Raw genomic sequence first — 21891 nt, 5'->3', positions numbered from 1 at the left:
TCAGTTCTAAATTCTAATTTTTAGCTAATACTAAATTAGTGTATCTGCCTATAGCCATTTCATTATCTTCAATTTTTATTTGACTGAAGTGCATAACTAAATGTTAATGTGTGTATTTTATCACTATCAATAAAGGTTAAATTCAGTCATTCAGTAATTAGTTTGGATTGCATCAGGAAGTTGGTGATGCAGCTTCAAGTTTTATCCAAATTGGATAAAAGACACATTTAACCAATACTAACTCCTAACAACAGACGAGATGACAAATGTTAAATAATTATTTAATGAGATAAGTAAGTTAGGATTCTCTTAGGAATCATACTGAGGATGGAACATAAAGAGATAGAGAAGTAGAGATCAGGCATGAAATTGAGCTCAAAGGGCCCAATTCTCGAACCTGTCACACATTCCTCTGAATCCCTGGATGAGTTTCATAATCAACTAAATACCTGCCTGATTCAAATCATATAACATTTATTGATTGATACTAACCTCCTCGAGAAAAGCGAGCAGGAGATCACGCGTTGCAGTGTTGGACACAAAGAAGCCAGTGATGGCCTTGTAAAGGACGGTAGGGTTCAATCTGCGGCAGGTTGAAGGAAGTGCCCGCAAAGCCCGTAGCACAAACCGTGGCTCTTTACTCGACACAGCTTTCTCAATCTGCTTGACATGTTCTCTGATATCTAAAAAAAAGGAATATTTTAAGATGATCTGTTTTAAACTGCATGGAATTGCACCTGTTTTCTGACAAATCCTATCATGCAATTCTGTGTACCTGTAACACCTTTGAGAATGGTCCCACTTGCTGTGTACATTTCAAGATAGAACCCTACAAAAAGTTAAACCCACATCCCTCTAGCTCTATTGTTTCAAAGAACTTTCTGAAATATCAAGTACAACATCACAGGGGTGGGGGGGGGGGGGGAAGAAACGTGGCCTGATGGCAAAGGAAGAAGAAATGTAATTCCATCTTTCCCCAGTTGGACTGATAAATACCCAAATTAAAGTATTTTCAAAAGTCTTGAAAGTTTGTTCTGAAGTTGTCTGAATGTTGAAGACTACAATGGCTCCTAATACAAAGAAATCGAAAGCAGAGATTCAGAATAAACTCCCTTTATGAGTACAGAAGAAATGAAGCCAAGTGGAATCCACGGAATTGATTGGACAGCGACCTAAGCAGCAACGCACTCTAGCTCGCTTAACTATTACCCTGGCACCCTCGCAAGATGGCGCTGGGCTTCCAATTTTTTCCTCCTATCTTGATCAGCGAGCTCGCGATGTCGGGCGCACTGTAGAGTTGGCGGAGTCTGCAGCATTGGGCCTGGTGAGCGACACCGGTGTGGGTCCTGGCGGCACAGAGGCCCGAGGCAGCCCGTCGGAAGACGCGCGTGCACGGGCCCCAGCTCTGCCGGGCATGCGCGGTGCGTCCCGGGTCCGTGATCTTCCTGATAGGGTTTGGGCTGTCAGAGAAGTTGGTCAGCAACGGGCTGATTATGTTGGGACTGGGTCTGTAGGTATGCAGACCAGAGGCAAAGTGACAAAACTGCTGGTGGAATTAAAAGAACAAGGGAAAACTTTGCAAACTGAAGCTATGGAAGAAGAATCATTGACTGATACTGAAATGAGAGAAGGTAGGCCTCAAGGAGAGACTAGTGACACTACTTTTGATGCTGTTTTTACAATTTTGTAATCTATAGCTCATCAAATGGGTAATATGTCAACACAAATGTCCACTCAGGTTGATCATGGATTTATGAACATGACTGAGAAAATGAATAATATTTGTGAAGTCTCTTCTGTTAAGAAAGATATCTCTGTTGTTAAAGCTGATGTTAATAGATGCTTGAACATGGTGGATACATTTCAAGATAATTTTAAGAAAATGACAGGCGCCTTTCAAGTCTGTAGAGAACAAGTAGAATGTAATATAGAAAAAATGGAAGATTCCTTTGTTGGATGGGAAATTCAGAAGGACATTGAAGATAGACCCTTTGGAAAAACAAAGCTGCCTGATTAATGTGTCAAAATAGTGGGAATTCCGGAAGAAATTGAGGGTTCGGAACCAATAATTAAAAAAAAAGGATTCCAGAAGTATTGGGATTGGAATTTTTTCCAGGTTTGGAATTAGATAGGGCACACAGAGCCTTAAGAAGTAGACCATCCGGGTCAACCTCCATGAGTTGTTTTGAATCGTCGTTGTGGTATCAAGACAGGGAAACTATTTTGCGAGTTCCAGTTCAAAATGCATGTAGATATCCGTGTCCGTTGATGGTACAGGGAAATAAGGTTTTCTTTTACACAGATTTAAGTCAAGAAGTTATTAAAAGGCATAAAGAATTCAATTCTGCTAAAGAGGTGCTTTGGAGGAAGGGTTATAAATTTTCTTTTAGATACCCTGCAGTTTTGAAGATCTTTTAGGGTGATTTCCAATCACAGTTTTTGAGAGTGATCACGATGCTTTAATTTTTCGCCAGTTCTTTGCCAGACACGGCTACTGAAAGGTACTATTCCTCCTAAGAGGAAGACACCTGATAAGAAGAAGGGAAATGGGAACGGGAAGGCAAATATGTCAGAGTTTAATTGATATTGATGATCCGGAACAAGCCTTGGGATTGAATACATTGGGGTTGTGAGCTGCCTTAGACTTATAATTTTGTAAGTCCGGTTGGAGGGTGGAAATGGATGTCGCTGAAGCTTTTGGTAGTCATCCACCACCTGTGGGGGGGATTTTATTTCTTTCCACACCCAGTTTAGTGGAGAGTTACTACTTTTGTAGTTTCTACCTTTTATTGTGTAAGCTTTATTTTGTTTGGGGGGGGGAGGGTTTAGTGGTTGTTTTATTTAGCAAGGGGTGCTTTAAAGTTTTTTTTAAATTAAGGAGCTGGTTTTTTTGTGGATTGAAAGACTAGAAGGGGGGGTTTATTTTATTCTGATAACAATGTCTAGTTTGAATTTTGCAACATTTAATGTGCAGGGCTTAAACAACCCGATTAAGCGTAAACGTGTTTTAGCCTGTATAAAAAAGATGAAAGTCAATATTGATTTTTTGCAGGAAACTCATTTAACTGAAAAAGAACATTTGAAATTGAAGAGAGACTGTTCGTCATGTAATTTCATCTTCTTTCAATTTAAAAGCATGAGGAGTGGCGGTTTTGATTCACAAGAAAATAGCATTTGAACTTGAATCTTTGGTGGAAACAGCTGGTTGAATTTTAATGATTAATTGTAAATTGTTTGCTGAGTCATGGTCTTTGTCAAATGTGTATGCACCTAATGTTGATGACAAACAATTTGTGTCTGAAGTTTTTTTTAACTCTGAGTCAAGCTAAAGAAAATATTTTGATTGGGGGAGATTTCAATTGTGTATTAGATCCATTATTGGATAAATCTCCAAAAATCTTGAAAAAAATCAAAAGCAGCAGTCCAATTGGCTTCCTTGATGAAAAACTTAAATTTGATAGCGGTTTGGAGAAAGATTTTTCATTTTATTCTTTGCATCATGATTCATTTTCAAGGATTGATTTCTTTTTGGCATCAGCACATTTGCAATCTCGTTTTATTCAAGCTGAATATTAGAGTAGAATAATTTCTGACCATTCATTGTTATTTCTTGTGTTGGGCCAGAAGTTATTCAATCAACTTTTCGGTGGAAGTTTAATGCAATGTTATTGGAAAAAAAACCAAAATTTGTAAAATTCATTAAGGATCAAATTGCTTCTTTTCTGGACTTGAATAGGAATACAGTTCAGAGTAATTTTACTTTATGGGATGCTTTGAAGGAGTTTTTACATGATCAAATTATTAGCTATGCATCAAAGGAAAATAAATTTTTGGCAGAGACTCGGTCATTGGAAAAACAGATAGCTGATTTGGAAAAAGAATCTCAGAGGAATTGTACAGAGGATAATAAGGCAGTTTTGACTAAATTGAAGTTACACTATAATACACTACAAACATATCAATTTGAATGTTTGATTCAAAGATTTAAGCAATGTTATTATGAGTTAGGGGACAGAGCCCATAAAGTTTTAGCATGGCAATTGAAAACAGAACAAGCATCGAGAACTATTAATGCTGTGAGGAAAGATAACTCAGTTACTTTTAAACCTCAGGAAATCAATGACCAATTTTTAATCATTTTACCAGAAATTATATGCTTCTGAGGGAGTTCTTTTTTTGTCAGAAATAAATGTGCCAATATTAGGGGAAGAGGATCTGAGGAAACTGGACTCTCCTTTTACAGATTTAGAAATAAAGGATGTTATTCAACAAATGTCTAACGGGGTCTCCAGGAGATTATGTTTTTTTTATGATGATCTGTCCTCTTTATTCATGGATGTTCTTCATCAGGTAACGCAAGAACAAGCTTTACTAGACTCGTGTTTAAGTGCAATAATAATGATTATACCAAAAATAAAAAAAGAGAACCTTTGAATGTAGCTTCATATTGGCCAATGTCTGGGAATGCAGAAGGCTGCAGAAAGAAGCAACCACAGCCAGGCCCATTACAGGCTCTGCCCTCCCATCCATTGTTGCCGCTGTGGATCTGCAGTGCTAATGCAAATTTAGCCCACTAAATTAAAAATATTTGTGAATTCGTATTCTCAGGTGGTCTGGATTTCTGCAATCTGGATTTTTGAACTTTAGAATACAGTAAAAGTGTATATATATATATATATATATATATATATATAAATAAATAAAGTACTTTTTTGGTTCCAGCAAGGAAGGTTTTCAGTACGTATATACTTTATACAATATACGTGGGAATAAACTCATTATTATTTTGAAGGTGGGTATGAAGAATTCCAGAGAAGAATGACCTTTGGAGATGAGACAAATATACCATATCAACTTGTGTAATCATTGAATTATTTGGATTTTTTGGGTCAAATTTAGGGGAGTCGACTTTTACATATATATACTACTTTTGACCACGGTTAGGACTGCTTGTGTGCTCATATGGTAGCTTGGATGGCTGGGACTGGGTGGTGAGTCTGCAGTCGGAGCTTTGGGAGCACAGATGGGCGAGTAGTTGGGGCCAAAAAAGGAGGGAGGGGGGTTAACTTTTACACGGTCATTGCAAAACACAAATTTTGGGTCAAATAAAGGGGGGTTGTTGACTATTACATAATAGTGACGATTACACAAGAAAATACGATAAATATTGATCCATTCCTCCATGAGCCAGTATTTCTAGAAATGTACTCCAGGATAAAACCGATGACTGAAAGAGTGGAGATGGAAGAAATTGATCTTTTGCAGCATATTGGATATCTTGTCAATGAAGCACTTTGAATATTTTGGACTGATAAAATCAAGTATTTAAGTGTAAAGATTGATGTACATATTCAATCATTGTATAATTTAAATTATGTACTATTAATGAGAAAGATTAAAGCAGATTTGATTAAATGGAAGGATTTACCTTTGTCATTAATAGGATGTTCTACTTTTTTAAAAAAAACTTTATTTAATATTTTCAAAACAAAAACTTTGACAAAGTCCGTGATATAAAAATAAAAACTACAACTATCCCACCCCCTTCCACCCTCAGCAAACTCCACAAGGGAAGCATTAAGAAAATAAAAGAAACACATACAGCAGTTTAAGATATTGCTAAATTCATACATTTCAAATAAGGCGACCATATCTTAACAAAAAAGTCATAATTATCATGCAAGTTGTATGTTATTTTCTCCATATAAATACAGGACCTCAACTCATTATGCCAACGATTGACATTTATCTCAACTTCGTCTTTCCAAGAAATCGCAACACATTTACGTGTTACAGCCAATGCTAAACAAAAAAATGCTGGCTGAAACTTATCTAACCCCAAATCCATAAATGGAGCAATATAACCCAACAAAAATTTTTTTGTATCTAACAAAAATTGGATTTTAAACAAATTTTGAAGAAATTCCCTAATTTTATGCCAAAATGATTGAACCTTATCACAAAGCCAAACTGAATGTAAAAATGTTCCCACACATAATCCACATCTAAAACAACTCTGAATTACTAAATCCATATTTTTTCAATTTCTCAGGGGGTTAGATATAACTGATGCAAAAAATTATAATTAATCATACTATATCTTACATTAAGCAATTTAGTCACACCATCAAAACACAATCTCCCAATCAGCCTGATTAATATCACAAATTAAATCATTTTCCCATTTAATCCTACATTTATCTAAAATTATTTTATCCATAGTGTCTTGTAACAATGCATAAATCTCAGAAATAAAACCCTTATTTGAAAAATGAGAAATCATAAACTCAAATTTCATTAACTTAGGAATTTTCATTTCTCTTTCAAAATTATCTTTCACTAATGCTCTAATTTGATAGTACACAAACAAAGAATTCACTGAAGATCCACAGTGGCAACAATGGATGGGAGGGCAGAGCCTGTAATGGGCCTGGCTGTGGTTGCTTCTTTCTGCAGCCTTCTGCATTCCCAGACATTCAAATTCTTAAGCCAGGCTACGATGCAACCAGTCAGTATATTTCCCACAGTGACTTGTAGAAGCTTGATAAAGTATTCAACTGCAATAAAAATTTATGTTATGTTGAATTTGTTTAAGACATTGGTGAGGCCAAATTTGGAATATTGTGTGGAGTTCTGGTACAGGAAGGATATCAATAAGATTGAAAGAGTGCAGAGAAGATTTACTAGGATGTTGCTGGTTCTTCAGGAGTTGAGTTACAGGGAAAGATTAAACAGATTAGGACTTTATTCCTTAGAACAAGGAGATTTACAAGAGATAAAAGAGAAAAAGAAAAGGTACAAGGACTGCCTAAAGAAATCTCTTGGTGCCTGCCACATTGACCACCGCCAGTGGGCTGATATCGCCTCAAACCGTGCATCTTGGCGCCTCACAGTTCGGCGGGCAGCAACCTCCTTTGAAGAAGACCGCAGAGCCCACCTCACTGACAAAAGGCAAAGGAGGAAAAACCCAACACCCAACCCCAACCAACCAATTTTCCCCTGCAACCGCTGCAACCGTGTCTGCCTGTTCCGCATCAGACTTGTCAGCCACAAACGAGCCTGCAGCTGACGTGGACATTTACCCCCTCCATAAATCTTCGTCCGCGAAGCCAAGCCAAAGAAGAAGAAAGAAAAAGAGATATAGAAAGAGTGGATGCGAGTTGGCTTTTTCCACTTAGATTGGAGGAGATAAATACGAGGGGTCATAGTTTTAAGCTGAAAGGGGAAGATTTAGGGGGAACATTAGTGGTGGGAGCGTGGAGAGAGTTGCCATCTGATGTGGTAACTGCGGGCTCACTCTCAAGTTTTAAGAATAAATTGGATAAATACATGGATGGGAGAGGTCTGGAGGGTTATGGATTGGAAGGAGGTCAATGGGACTCGTGGAATGATGGTCAGCAGACTAGAAGGGCCCGTTTTCTGTGCATTTTATGGTTCCAACATCCTAGTAAATCTTCTCTGCACAGGATGCCTTTCCTGTAGTTAGGTGACCAAAACTGCACACAATACTCCAAATTTGGCCTCTCCAATATCTTATAGTACACTGCAATAGCCCCTTTTCTACTAGCAACCTGTCCCAGGAATTAAATGGGAATTTACTGGGTCAGGGTCACTGGAAATGGAACACTGTCCAAATGTCAGCACTATTATGGGTTATATATTTTATATTATATATTAATGTCTTTAAAAGAGAAATTGTGGGGTTTTAGTGTGTAGGTCACTTCACAAAAAAAATCTCATTTAAAATACAAGAGCTTTGCTGAAAGTGAGACATTAAGGTACCTGTGCCTTTGCAAGACAATGAAATTGTTTCAGAAGGAATTTCAAAAAGCAGGTACAAATGGAAGAGTCCCAGCTCCAGCTCAAGGGCTGATAAAGATCTTTCAAGGATTGGGTTAGCCCTGCAAGAAGTTCTGGTTTTTACAAGCAGAGAGAGAGAGAGGAAAGAACAAACAGGATTTCTCAAAGAGAGGGAGAAGACTATTCTGCAGTGGCTTTTGGAAGCTGCAACATGGTAAGCTGGCAGCCTGTGGAAGACCCCATTTTGAAGATGGGTTGAGTTCTGCCTGTGGTAAATCCTTGTGGTCCTTACAAGAAATGGCTGGCTGGAGTGTTTCTCCTGAAATAAGGGAAACAAGAGAACTCTGTGGTGACCTGGAAGAAGAGATTATCATTTGGAAAACCCATGATCGGGCAAGTTTCTTCGGCAAGACACTGAAGAGGGAATCAGTTTGTGTGTGTCCCCAAGAAGCAATAAATCTCTCTGAAACCAAAAAGAACTTTCCTGAGCAGTAACCATTTAACTTTAAGCATTCATAAATGTTAAATTCTGTGCACAGTACAAGAATTGCCCGATACCAGTGAACTTGGAAGAGTGAGAAGTGAGATTGGACTGTGAATCAAAGAACTTTCCTGAGCATATACATATTACATACACGTGCGCTTAGAATTAGAAGGGGGTTAAGCTAATAGCAGTGTTAAAGTTTGATCTTGTTTTTAAGTTTAAAGAAAATTAAAAGCAACTTTTGTTTTAGTAACCATTTGTCTTGGTGAATTTTGATTGCTGCTGGGTTTTGGGGTCCCCTGGACTTGTAACAGTGTCAAATTATACCATTTCACACTGGGGATTGAACCACCTCCACCCCTACTCATATCCCCAGTGGAAAAGGGACAGCAGAAAGTCACCTGTTTCCAGTTGAAGGTAGAACACTCCGATCCCCAGGGATGAGTTGTGTTCAGTGGAAAAGCAATTAGTGTCCCAGTTAAGGGTGGCCCAGTGGAAACAGCACAAATGGCTTCCTATCCCAGGACAATGCACAGCCAATTAACTGAGATGCCAGTGGAAAAGGGGCTAATGACACCCCAAATTATGTACTCAATACTTTGATTTACGATCCCTATATGCCAAAAGCTCTCTTTACAACCCTATCCACCTGTGAAACCACTTTCAGGGAATCATGTATCTGTATTCCCAGATCCATCTGTTCTACCACACTCAGAATCCTAACATTTACCGTGTGTCTGTCCTTGATTTGTCCTTCCAAAATGCATCTTTATTTTTGCTGTACAAAGGACATTGTTTGACCTGCTGAGTTTCTCCAACATTGCATTTTTACTTCAATCACGGTGTCTACTGACCTTTGTGTTTTATTCCTCACCACAAAACAGTGTTATGCATGTGAATGGAATATACATCTTTTAGTCAGTGCATCAAATGAACAGTTATTTCTTCTATTGAATCTATTATGAAAAACACGGATATTTCATCAGGGTTAAGGCACTACAGTCCAGCATCTGCGTACATTCTGCTCATAACCCGATGAACAGCTCAAGCCCAAAACGTTCATAATGTATCTTTATCTTTGCGATGCAAAGTATGTTGTTTGACCTGCTGAGTTTCTGCAGAACTATTTTTAATTTCAATCACGGTGTCCACAGTCTTTCATGTTTTACTCCCAGTTGTAATATGACAATTATACTCGACTCGTCACCTCCAACCCCAACTACCGGACAGTTTTATGACTTCAATAGGTCAGGATTAGGTAGGTTCGATGATGAAATAGAAGAGGGAATGGGGCTGCATCATGTTGAGGTAAAAACACAAAAGTGGCAGACACCATGAATAAAGTAAAAATGCAATGCCGGAGAAACTCAGCAGGTCAAACAGTGTACTTTGTATAGCAAAGATAAGGATGCATTTTTGAAGGACAAACCATGGTGTGACATACACGGTAAATGGCAGGACACTGAGGAGTGCCGTCTTGGAATAACAGATACACAATTCCCTGAAAGTGGTCTCACAGGTAGGTAGGCAGCATGGTTGGTGTAGCAGTTAACGTAATGCCTTTTCAGTGCCAGCAATAGGATGGGGGATTGAATCCCGTTCTGTAAGGCGTTTGGACTTTGTCCGCGTGTCTGTGTGGATTTTCCCTGGGGGCTCCAGTTTCCACCCACCGTTCGAAACATACTGGACGTGAAGGTTGATTGGGCAGCATGGACTTGTGGGCCAAAATGGTCTGTCACCTTTCTGTATATCTAAATTTATTTTATTGAACTTTATTTATTTGAAGAATCATTAATAGTAATACAGAATATATTCCATAAAGAATTTTATATGAATATATATTTTTAAAAAATAAAATAACAAGAAAAAAAAATCAAATCCCCACCCCCTCAGCCAGCTCTTTTAAGGAGAGCTAATATAAAATTAAAAGTTTATAATAAATCAAAATATATCTAAATGCATATATTCCAAATATAATAACCACTTATTAATAAAAAAATAATTGTCATGCAGATTATATGTAATTTTTTCCATAACAATACAAGCTTTCAATTCATTTTGTCATCGCATTATATTAACCACTATATTATCTTTCCATGTACTTTCTACACATTTTTGAGCTACAGACAATGCTAAATATATAAATGGAATTTGAAAATTTTCCAACCCTAATCCCTTTAAAGGAATCATATAACCCATTAAAAAAATAGATGGATCTAATGGTAACTTAAAATTATATAAATTTTCCAAAATTAACTTAATTTCATCCCAGAATGGTTGTACATGCACACAAGACCAAACAGCATGTAAAAAGAAGTTCCGGTACATACACATCTAAAACAAGAACCTGAATTACTAAAACCATATTTTTTCAATTTCTCTGGTGTTAAATACAAATGATGTAAAAAGTTATAATTAACCATTCATCAATTTCCGTCAATACAGGTAGAATCATCTCTCTACCATACATATTTTTCACCAAAGCTCGAAGTTGATAATAAACAAAAAGAATTTTCAGCAATATCAAAACACTCCTTCAAAGAAATAAGCTGATTATTATATAATGGAGTTAAAATTGACAATTTACCTTTTGATCATAAAATCTTATTTTTTTTAATCCAGTTTTAATAGATGTTTTAATATCGGCATATTATGTTCACTCAACAAATTTACATTCCATCGAAATACAAATTGATACACCTCGACTTCAGAAATACAAGCCATCTCAACTTTAGCCCAACTCGGGGGCTGGTCCAAATACATCAGTCTACTATTAAATTTCATCTGGGCGGTTTCATAATAATTTTGAAAATGAGGTAATTGAAGCATACTTCCAAGCAAGTTTATATAATGCTACCCATGGTAGTTTACCTTTCAATAAAAATTCTCTCATAACTTTATTTAAATCCTGAAAGAAACTCTTTGAAAGAGAACATGGTATTGATTGAAATAAATATTGAAAACGAGGAAAAATATTCATCTTAATACAGTTAACTCGACCAATTAAAGTTAACGGAAGATCTTTCCACTTAATTAAATCTGCATTAATCTTTTTTAATAATGGTACACAATTTAACTTGTATAAAGATTGATACTCAGTATTTACAATTATTCCTAAATATTTAATTTTATCAGACCACTTCAGTTTTATAATATTTTATACTCTGAATAGTCGTCCCAGTTAACTTTATATCCAGATAATGTTCCATATTGTAATAAACATTCCCGCAAACGTGGCAGTGATTGTTCTGGGTTTGTTAAATATATCAAAACATCATCTGCAAATAAATTAATCTTATACTCTTCATCCATAACTCTCATCCCTCTTATTGTTCAATAGCCAATGTAAACAGAGCTGGTGACAATGGACAACCTTGTCGAGTTGAATGCGACAATTTAAACAATGATGAAACTTGACCATTTGTGACCACCCTAGCCGTCGGGTTCGTATTTCAAGCTTTAACCCAACCAATAAAAAAAGGGCCAAATTTAAACTCCTCCAATACTTTAAATAAAAAATCCCATTCGACCCTATCAAAGGCTTTTTCCGCATCAAGCACCACCTCCACCATTGAATGGTTGGGCTGCTGTTGATATGCTTTGACCAATCAAAGAATATTATCTGAAGTATTTCTATTTTTAATAAAACCTGTTTAATCAACATGTATCAATTTGGGAAAATACTTAACTAACACTTTTGCTATAATTTTATAATCAACATTCAATAAAGAAATAGGTCTATACAAAGACACTTTCAATGGGTCTCTCAAGCCCAAAACGCTGTACATGTATCTCTGCTACATAAACGACACTGTTTGACTAGCTGAGTTTCTCTAGCATTGCATTTTTACTTCAATCGTGTCTGCAGACTTTTGTGTTTTACTCCTCACTACAAACCAGTCTCACGAATATAATATACACATTTTAGTCAGTGCATCAAATGAAGTTATTTCTTCCATTGAAACTACTATGAAAAGCAAGAATATTTCATCAGGGTCAAGGCACTGGAGTCAGGCTCGACATTGCCTTCATTTTGTACAATGTTCTCTGCATCGTGTGGGCTCTGCCCCATGGAGCCTCAACACCCCCACTTCCACCAGCCACTTCACCCAGCCACTTCACCCTCCACCAGCCCATCCCCTCCCCCTCTCCCCCCTCCTCAACCTCCCCCTCCCTCCCCCACACTCCCCCTCCCTCCATCCCCTCCCCCACACTCCCCCTCCCTCCATCCCCTCCCCCACACTCCCCCTCCCTCCATCCCCTCCCCCACACTCCCCCTCCCTCACACTCCCCCTCCCTCCCCGACACTCCCCCTCCCTCCTCCACACTCCCCCTCCCTCCTCCACACTCCCCCTCCCTCCTCCACACTCCCCCTCCCTCCCCTCCTCCACACTCCCACCCCAACCGTTACCCTCCAGGGTGAGCAGGTCCAGCTCCTTCTGGCTCCTGTCGCCGCCCTCGCCCTGCTCGCCGCCGGCCTCGGCCGACACGTCCCGCATCTCCACGTCGGGGCCCGCCGCCTTCTCCGCGGCCGCCTCCTTGGCCTTGTGTTTCCCCGCCGTGTCCTTCATGGCGCCGGGAGGGTGCTGCGCGCTGCCGCAATGACCTGCCTTAAACCCACCCTGCTCACCGCGGCCACGATGACTGAGCACAATAAGGCCGCGCCACGCACTGCCCGCCGGGAAGTCGCCAGGCGCTGCCAATCGAGCGGCGCCTCCAGTCGCTACAGCCTCGTCAGGGAGCGCCGACGTCACGATGCCTGGAACTGCGGCCAAACTCCTCCTTGTCACTTCTTCCTTATTACAAAGTCCAGAATTCACATCTAAAATGTATTCAAAGTAAAGGCACCAACTTACAGTTTTTATAATCTGCAATTGATTTTTTCCTCTTTATTGTCACATTAGAAATGTAACAGATAGATTTTAACTCTCTGCCTTCTTTCATGTTGTCACATTAGCATTGACCAGCGCCTGCAAGCTCACACCAAGACACAAGAGAAACTTGTCCGTGAACTACTCTTTGCAGACGATGCCGCTTTAGTTGCCCATTCAGAGACAGCTCTTCAGCGCTTGACGTCCTGCTTTGCGGAAACTGCCAAAATGTTTGGCCTGGAAGTCAGCCTGAAGAAAACTGAGGTCCTCCATCAGCCAGCTCCCCACCATGACTACCAGCCCCCCCACATCTCCATCGGGCACACAAAACTCAAAACGGTCAACCAGTTTACCTATCTCGGCTGCACCATTTCATCAGATGCAAGGATCGACAATGAGATAGACAACAGACTCGCCAAGGCAAATAGCGCCTTTGGAAGACTACACAAAAGAGTCTGGAAAAACAACCAACTGAAAAACCTCACAAAGATAAGCGTAGACAGAGCCGTTGTCATACCCACACTCCTGTTCGGCTCCGAATCATGGGTCCTCTACCGGCACCACCTACGGCTCCTAGAACGCTTCCACCAGCGTTGTCTCCGCTCCATCCTCAACATCCATTGGAGCGCTTTCATCCCTAACGTCGAAGTACTCGAGATGGCAGAGGTCGACAGCATCGAGTCCACGCTGCTGAAGATCCAGCTGCGCTGGATGGGTCACGTCTCCAGAATGGAGGACCATCGCCTTCCCAAGATCGTGTTATATGGCGAGCTCTCCACTGGCCACCGTGACAGAGGTGCACCAAAGAAAAGGTACAAGGACTGCCTAAAGAAATCTCTTGGTGCCTGCCACATTGACCACCGCCAGTGGGCTGATAACGCCTCAAACCGTGCATCTTGGCGCCTCACAGTTTGGCGGGCAGCAACCTCCTTTGAAGAAGACCGCAGAGCCCACCTCACTGACAAAAGGCAAAGGAGGAAAAACCCAACACCCAACCCCAACCAACCAATTTTCCCCTGCAACCGCTGCAACCGTGTCTGCCTGTCCCGCATCGGACTTGTCAGCCACAAACGAGCCTGCAGCTGACGTGGACTTTTTACCCCCTCCATAAATCTTCGTCCGCGAAGCCAAGCCAAAGAAGAGGAGAAATGTAACAGATAGATTTTAACTCTCTGCCTTCTTTCATGTTGTCACATTAGTATTGACCAGCGCCCCTTACAGTACCAAAGAGAATCCCTTCAGAGTCACTGAGTGTTATTTGTAACATTCCTAACGAATGCGCATCAAGTCAAGTTTATTGGCATCCAATTGTACCAGTACAACCCGACAAAACCGTGTTTTCCGGTCCTCTGTGCAAAACACGTAGACACACACCCAGACATAACACACATACAGACAAACAATACACATGCAGGACAAGGATTTCATCTATACAAATAAATACATATTGTTTTGTATAAATAAAAGTCTTGGATGGTTAGTTTGAGCAATTCCTTTGGTCATTCAGCACTACTGTTGATGTTCTTCCTCTAATGCACACATGTCAAACTCAGGCCCGCGGGCCACATTTGGCCCGTGATATAATTATATTTGGCCCGCAAGATCATATCAAATATGTATTAGAGCTGGCCCGCTGGCCGCCGTGCCAGTATAGCGCATGCACAGCTAATACTACAAATCCCAGAATGCTTTGCAAATGCGTTGACGTCAGCCCGCTAATCGCCCCCACCTCCTCTCTTTACTTTCATTAGCATCTGCGACCTGTCGCCCAACTCACACGTAATAAACCCCTTACGGAAAATGGCCAAACGAAAGACAGAAAACAGGACCTTTCAAGACAGGTGGGAGGCAGACTCTGACCCCAGAGTTTGATGAACTTGCATCTAAGAAGAGATGCCAAGTATCTGGTTTAGACCCAGGTGCATCAGAGTAAATCACAGTGTAGCAAGCTAAGCTTGGATTAATATTTTCTTTGGTTCACTTTGGACTGTTCATAGTTGAAAGATTGGATTTTCATTGAAGCAAGTTGTTATTTTTTTGACTTGTTGGCTTGTGGAAAGAAAATACATTTAAAAGGAGCTTAAAGGCTATAGAGAAATATTATTTATTGAATATTTTATTTCTCATTTGTTAATGCTTCTTCTGGAAAGAGTTTAACCAAAACTATTATTAAACATTTATTTTAATAAGAAAAAGTTTAACATTACATATGTTGAAAAAAGAGAAAACATGCAGATGTTGTTGAAAATTTTCAATAAATATTTAGTTTGGCCCACGACTTAGTCCAAGTTTTTAATTTTGGCCCTCTGTGAATTTGAGTTTGACACCCCTGCTCTAATGGGTCCTTGCATTGCTTTAGACACACCGTATTGGCTCTCTATTAAAGTAGGCAAGAAAAGCAGGTCAGGTGTATCTGTGGGAAGAGAAACAAGAATTAATGGCTCAGGTCAACATCCCTGCCCCAGCCAGTCCCTCGAGATCAAAGTCCACTTACTTCCACTCTGGTTTTGTGCCTTCTGTGTTAGCTGATAAGACCAACACGAGAAGTGTGGATTATTCCCACAGGTGGTTAGTTTGTGAGGGGTGCGCTCTTCCTGCCTCTTACAAATGATATGTGTGTGTGCTCCTGGTTCCAACAGCTCCTTCCTCCACATTGAGCAGTCACGATGCAGAATGCCCTGGTGTCAGGAGAGGTTACATTTCTTCGTGCTGACTTTGAGCACACCCTTGAATTTTTTTCCTCCTCTCTCTGCCTGTTAAACTCTTCACATGAAGCTCAAAATGAAATCTATTTAAGGCATCAACTCCAATGATATATTATCACCAGGCACACCAGCCTCTCCATTCCTTTTTTCTTTCCAGAGAGGCCATTCGCTCAACCTCAACATCTGCCTGTTCATTTTCCTATTTCCGACAATATTCACAACCCATCTCATGGCTCCTTCCCATGCAATCATGGGAGATGCTATAATGACTTGTCTCTCATTTGTACAAAACAATATTTATTTATTAGTATAGACGAAATACCTGTCCTACATATGTATTGTCTGTCTGTGTGTGTGTTATGTCTGGTTGTGTGTCTGCATATTTTGCACCGAGGATCGGGGAACGCTGTTTCATCGGGTCGTACTTGTACAATCAGCTGACAATATCCAGGAACCCTTCCAAGTGAAACAATGATACAGTTCCTCTATTTTAATGTACTATTCACAATATGACCAAAGACTGCTATGCAAAATGTCTCAATTTATTCGGTAAGAATGTCTGATGCTCCAACCCACTCCCACCTCTCTGATGAAAACCCTTAAGAAATGAAGTCCAATTTAAGCTCAAAGATTCCATCTTTTGAATTAGCACATTAAATCCTTCAAGATCAGAAATGAAAGTAATGTAGCAGCAGCTACACTGCGCCTGAAAGAACACATACACAACCAGATGGGTTGAGCTCAGTGAGCAGACTAGTTTATTGCAGGCTGCTGGGTGCATCACGTGGTCCCCCAGCATGGGCTTCTGAGCCCCGTGCTGGGAGGAAGGGAACACCCCCTGACAGCGCCATTTTGGCCGGCTGCCCCGCCGTGTGGCTTACAAGTGGGGCTGGTTTGCCTGCCTAGTGGTGAGCGGCCACACACCCCTCCCCCAGAACCGACGCCAATGTCCTTTTTCGCCAGGCGGCCTTGCTTCTTGGGCTGGGCTACGACCACAGGCTTAGTGGGATCGAGGTGTGCTGGCTTCAGCCTGTCCACGGTAAACAGCTCCCGCCTACCGCCAATGTCCAGAGTGAACATGGAGCTGGAACGCTGCACAACCCTGTACAGCCCCTCATACAATTGCTGTAGAGGTGCCGCAGTTGGGCCCCGCCGAACGAAAACGTACTCCGCAGAAAGCAGTTACCCGGGAATGTGAGACGGGTGGGTGCCATGCCTGGGCGGCGGTGGGGGTTTGAACGAGTCCAAGCATGCCCTTAGGTAAGAAAGTAGTTCGTGCAGCGACCGCTGGGGATTGTGAGGTGCGTTGACGAATTCACCAGGTAGTGCCAGCGGCGCACCATAGACCAGCTCAGCAGATGATGCCTGCAGATCTTCCTTGGGAGTGGAGCGGATGCCCAGGAGCACCCAAGGCAGTTTGTCTGCCCAGTCGGGACCAGTGAGGCAGGCCATGAGTGCTGACTTGAGGTGGCGGTGCAGACGTTCGACCAGTCCATTGGCCTGCGGGTGGTAGGCCGTGGTGCGGTGTAGCTGGATTCCCAACCTGTTGGTGAGCTGTGCCCAGAGCGCAGATGTGAACTGGGCGCCCTGATCGCTGGTGAGGTGACCCAGGCTTCTGGGTTCCAAGCGAGCGTTTTGCACTTGGCTGAGATGAGGGCTAATAGCAGCTGCATGATGCGTGCAGCTCCCGGGATGAAGTAGTTGTAAAAGTTGACTATATCCGCGATCTCCTGCAGCCCCTTGAGGCTGTCCGGGCATGGGAACTCCTTAATAGCGACGAGCTTTGCGGCGGTGGGTGTGGCTCCTTCAGCCATGAGGGTGTGGCTCCTTCAGCCATGATGGTATGGCCCAGGAACTGCATGGACTCTTTCCCGAACTGGCATGGCCAGGTTGATGGTAAGGCCAAAATCGGCCAGCCAGTAGAAAAAGGTGCATAGGTGGGTCTTGTGTTGCGCCTGGTCCTTGCTGGCGATGAGGATGTCATCCAAATAAATTAAAACAAAATCCAAGTCCTTGCCCACAGAGTCCATGAGGTGCTGGAAGGTCTGAGCGGCATTCTTGAGCCCGAACGGCATGCGCAGGAATTCGAACAAGCCAAAGGGGGTGATAATGGCCGTCTTGGGTATGTCCTCAGGGTGGACCAGGATCTGGTGATATCCGCGCACCAGGCCAACCTTGGAGAAAACCCTCGCACTGTGCAGGTTGGCCGTAAGTCTTAGATGTGAGGGATGGGGTAACGGTCAGGAACTGTTGCCTTGTTGAGCCGTCAATAGTCTCCTCAGGGACGCCAGCCGCCGGAGGCTTTCGGGACCAGGTGGAGCAGTGAGGCCCATGGGCTGTTGGACCGCCGAATGATCCCCAGTTCCAACAGGTGCGAAAACTCCTCCTTCGCCACCTGGAGCTTGTCAGGCGGGAGCTGGCGTGCCTTGGTGTGAACCGGTGGGCCCAGGGTGGGGATGTGGTGGAACACCCCATTGCGCGGTGAGAAAGCGGAGAACTGTGGCTTGAGGAGTGTCGGGAACTCGTCCAGGATTCGCCGGAACTCGTCTCTGGGCGTGCTGATCACGGCCATCTGCGGTTGCTCTGAGCAGGAGGCGTCGAGGCGAATGGCCTGGAAGGTACGGGCGTCCACCAGGCACCTACCTCGAATGTTCACCAGAAGCCCGTGTGTGAGGAGGAAGTCTGCACCCACCCAGGATGGCAGTCGGGAGGAAGGAGACGGTGAACATCCACGCGAAATTTCGTTGGCCGATCTGGAAGTGGACTGTCTTGTCTCCATACGTCCGAATTTCTGTTGCATTGCCCTCATGGAGGGGAGGTCCACGAGGTCAGTTCCTGGACTCGACGGCCGTGGCCAGGATGACACTGATCTGGGCTCCAGTGTCAACGAGGAACCGCCGGCTGCTGACTGAGTCCCGCAGGTAGAGGAGGCTGTGTCCTTGGCCAGCTGCCGCAGCCATTAACAGCGGCCGGCCTGGTCGTTTCCCTGAAATGCGCAGGGCTGACGACTCTTCCGAGCCTTGGCTCCCAGCACAGGTGGTAGAAGCAGAGGCCTGGAGTGGATGCTGTGGCCTTGGTTATGCTCTTATGGGCCCCTGCAGGGGCCGGATGCTCTACCGCAGCAGTAGGGGCGGGCTTGGCATGGTCATGCCTTGTCTCGTGACCTGCTGGACCGCTGAGCCCTCCGGGAATTGTGTGAGCCATAGCTCTTGGGCCTTCTGGGTGACCTTCTTCAGGTCGGTGAAGCTCTCCTGGACCAGCAGCGGCCAGATGTGCCTGGGCACATGGTCGAGGAAAATGCGCTCGAAGAGTAGGCAGTTGGTGTGCTCACCCATGAGCACGAGCATCTCATCCATCACCTCCATTGGGGACCTGTCCCCCAGGGCGTCGAGTTGCAGCATCCGAGCGGCACGCTGGTGTCTGGATAGTCCGAGGGATCCAGTAAGCCCTTGCTTGATGGTCTCGTATTTGTCCTCGGCAGGTGGATGCTGAATTTGGTAGAATTTGGTTGTGTCGGACGAAATCTGGCAGTGGTGAAACTGAGCCTCCGCGTGGCCGAACCAGGTCTCCGGCTCCTGAACCCAGAATTCAGGCAGTTTCATGGCTATTGCGCAGATCCCAGGATCGCTCGTGATGGGTTCAAAGACGTTTGAATCAGTCGGGGTCACCAATTGTAGCGGCAGCTACACTGCTACTGAAAGAACACACACAACCAGACGGGTTGAGCTCAGTGAGCAGACTAGTTTATTGCAGGCTGCTGGGATGTACTTCTACTCCCAGCCTGCACCTGGCTGAGAACCACGCTGGAGGGTGCTGATGTCACCTGGGCATCATGTGGTCTCCCAGCGTGGGCTTCTGAGCCCCGTGCTGGGAGGAAGGGAACACCCCTGATAGTACCATTTTGGCCGGCAGCCCCGCCGCGTGGCTTACAAGCAGGGCCAGTTCGCCTGCCTAGTGGTGAGCCCCTACAGTAACTTAAATCTCTAACTGGTATGGTCCTATGGCAAACTCATCTTTCACAGGTTGTTTATCAGTGATCTGGCTTGCTTGTACATTTCTTCAGGACTTGCACTGGACAATTTTAGATAACTTGCTTTTCAGTATCAGAGCTGGTCAGTTTCAATATAAAGTTATGTATTATCACACTAACTCTTTTACTCTCTCCACACATTTTGACCAGCTTGAGTATTTCCCTTTTAATGGATTCCCAGTAGTGTTGCCTCTCTTACAGATTCAACATTGTTTTACCCATTTCTCCTCTACGCATATTCATCTTCCTTTATTTACACCTCCTCCAGACACCAGCTAAAATGAGCATACCTTCACCAACCTCCCAAACCAGCCACCATTTAATTTGCATTATTCACTCTCCCTCTCCTCTCTTGTACTCCACAGCACTGCAGCCATTCTGTTCCCCCCTCTTGTCTGCATCTTAACCCTTTGGACTCCATGTCCCAGTTTTCAGGGAGTACTAACGTGTATATACTTCATGTCCGTGTTTAACTGGACTGTTTTTATTTCAACTTACAGCATGGTAACAGGTCATTTCGGTCCATGAGTCCATGCTGCCCAATTTACCCCCGATATACACCAAATTAACCTACACCCCCGGTACATTTTTGAAGGCTGGGAGGAAACTGGAGACCTCAGAGAAAACCCATGCAGATACGGGGAGAACGTACAAACTCCTTACCGGGTTCCAACCCAGGTCCAGTCTTGTGCACTGGTACTTTAAGGGCGTTGTGCTAACCACCAGCTGGTTGGTACTGTAAGTTTACCCATGGAATCAGTCTAGAGCATATATTATGAAATATTAAAAATGGCTGGAGTCCAAAGAGTTAAAATCTCCCCAGATTCGAACCTATTCTAATGAAAGGTCATCAATCTGAAACATTACCTGTCTCTCCCTCCACCTGACCTGCTGAGCATGACCATTATTGATTATTCTATTGCACATCATCGAATTGGGCATGCACGTTGAAATGCCGTGGCTGAAAGCATGATAGTTTGAAGACACGATGAATTTTGGTTACAGAGTGACACAGTGAGCTGTATCCGACCCTGACCCCCAATGTTGTGTGGAGTTTGCACATTCTCCCAGAATCAGGTGGGCTTCCTATAGGTGTTCCTGTTTCCTCCCACCAATTGCCCCTGGTGTGAGTGGGAGAATCTGACAAGGGTAATTATTAGCAGATGGAGGGAGAATACAGATTCAGATCAGATTTACTGTCAGAGTGCATACATGATGTATCTTTAAGCTGGGTGCTGCCTTGTGCTTGAACCATCTACTAATGGGAACAGCTGCCATTTCTCCTCACTATAAATAAGAGCTAATTTTGCGTCGCCCGCAGGAAAAGGGAATTTCAGGGTTGTATGTGATGTCATGTCAAATCTGAAATGAGTAAGAAAATTAGGAAGAGTTGCTAGTGATAACTATTTTCCAATTTTAAAAATTCATTCTAGTTTATTTCAATTGATAAAAATTGTGATACATTTAGAGCTCATGGTTTACCTTATACTTCAAATCATATTTAAACCAGTAATTGTTGACATTCACTGCCATGGGCTCAATGTAAGGGCACCTCTTATAGGACAATAATCCTTCAGTCTTGAAACATAGAGCTCACTTTGATCCAATGCTCTGGAACAGGACTTGAACCAATCACCTGCTCACTCCGAAACCCAAATACCATCAGCTGAGCTGCATAAACAGAGAGTTTTGGCAATTACACCCAATTAACCTCGCCAACCTTGCACATTTTGGAGAGTGGGAGGAAACTAGGGTCTGTTAGCCTCAATGCAAGGTTTGAGTGATTATGAGAAACTCCTCAAGACTCTTATTCAGTTGGATCATTAGGCCTCATTTCTAGTGATTAAATAATTTCAACCCCAAATGGCCAAAAACAATTGGCATTGGTGAAAATGGAGAAATCCACACAAGTCACAGGGAGAGGTACAAATTCCTGAGAGATTGCTGGATTTGAACTCAAGTCCCTGATGCTGTAATGGTGCAGTGCTAACCATTACGCTC

At 42.9% G+C, this 21891-nt stretch overlaps 1 protein-coding gene across 1 annotated transcript in view; it reads right to left on the bottom strand.

Moving 5' to 3' along the window:
* Positions 1–12977, bottom strand: part of psmd3 (proteasome 26S subunit, non-ATPase 3) — a 33584-nt gene extending 20607 nt beyond the window's left edge. Inside the window, exons 1-2 of the mRNA XM_069906830.1 lie at positions 12696–12977; positions 493–683 (exon numbers count right to left, since the gene is read on the bottom strand). Coding sequence (XP_069762931.1) covers positions 493–683; positions 12696–12855 — 351 coding nt within the window. The 5' untranslated portion in view covers positions 12856–12977. The remainder of the gene's footprint in view (positions 1–492; positions 684–12695) is intronic.
* Between the last annotated feature and the right edge of the window lie 8914 nt (positions 12978–21891).

Source organism: Narcine bancroftii, chromosome 12, assembly GCF_036971445.1.
Source record: "Narcine bancroftii isolate sNarBan1 chromosome 12, sNarBan1.hap1, whole genome shotgun sequence".
Taxonomy (NCBI): domain Eukaryota; kingdom Metazoa; phylum Chordata; class Chondrichthyes; order Torpediniformes; family Narcinidae; genus Narcine; species Narcine bancroftii.
This window is presented reverse-complemented; position numbering and strand designations above follow the sequence as displayed.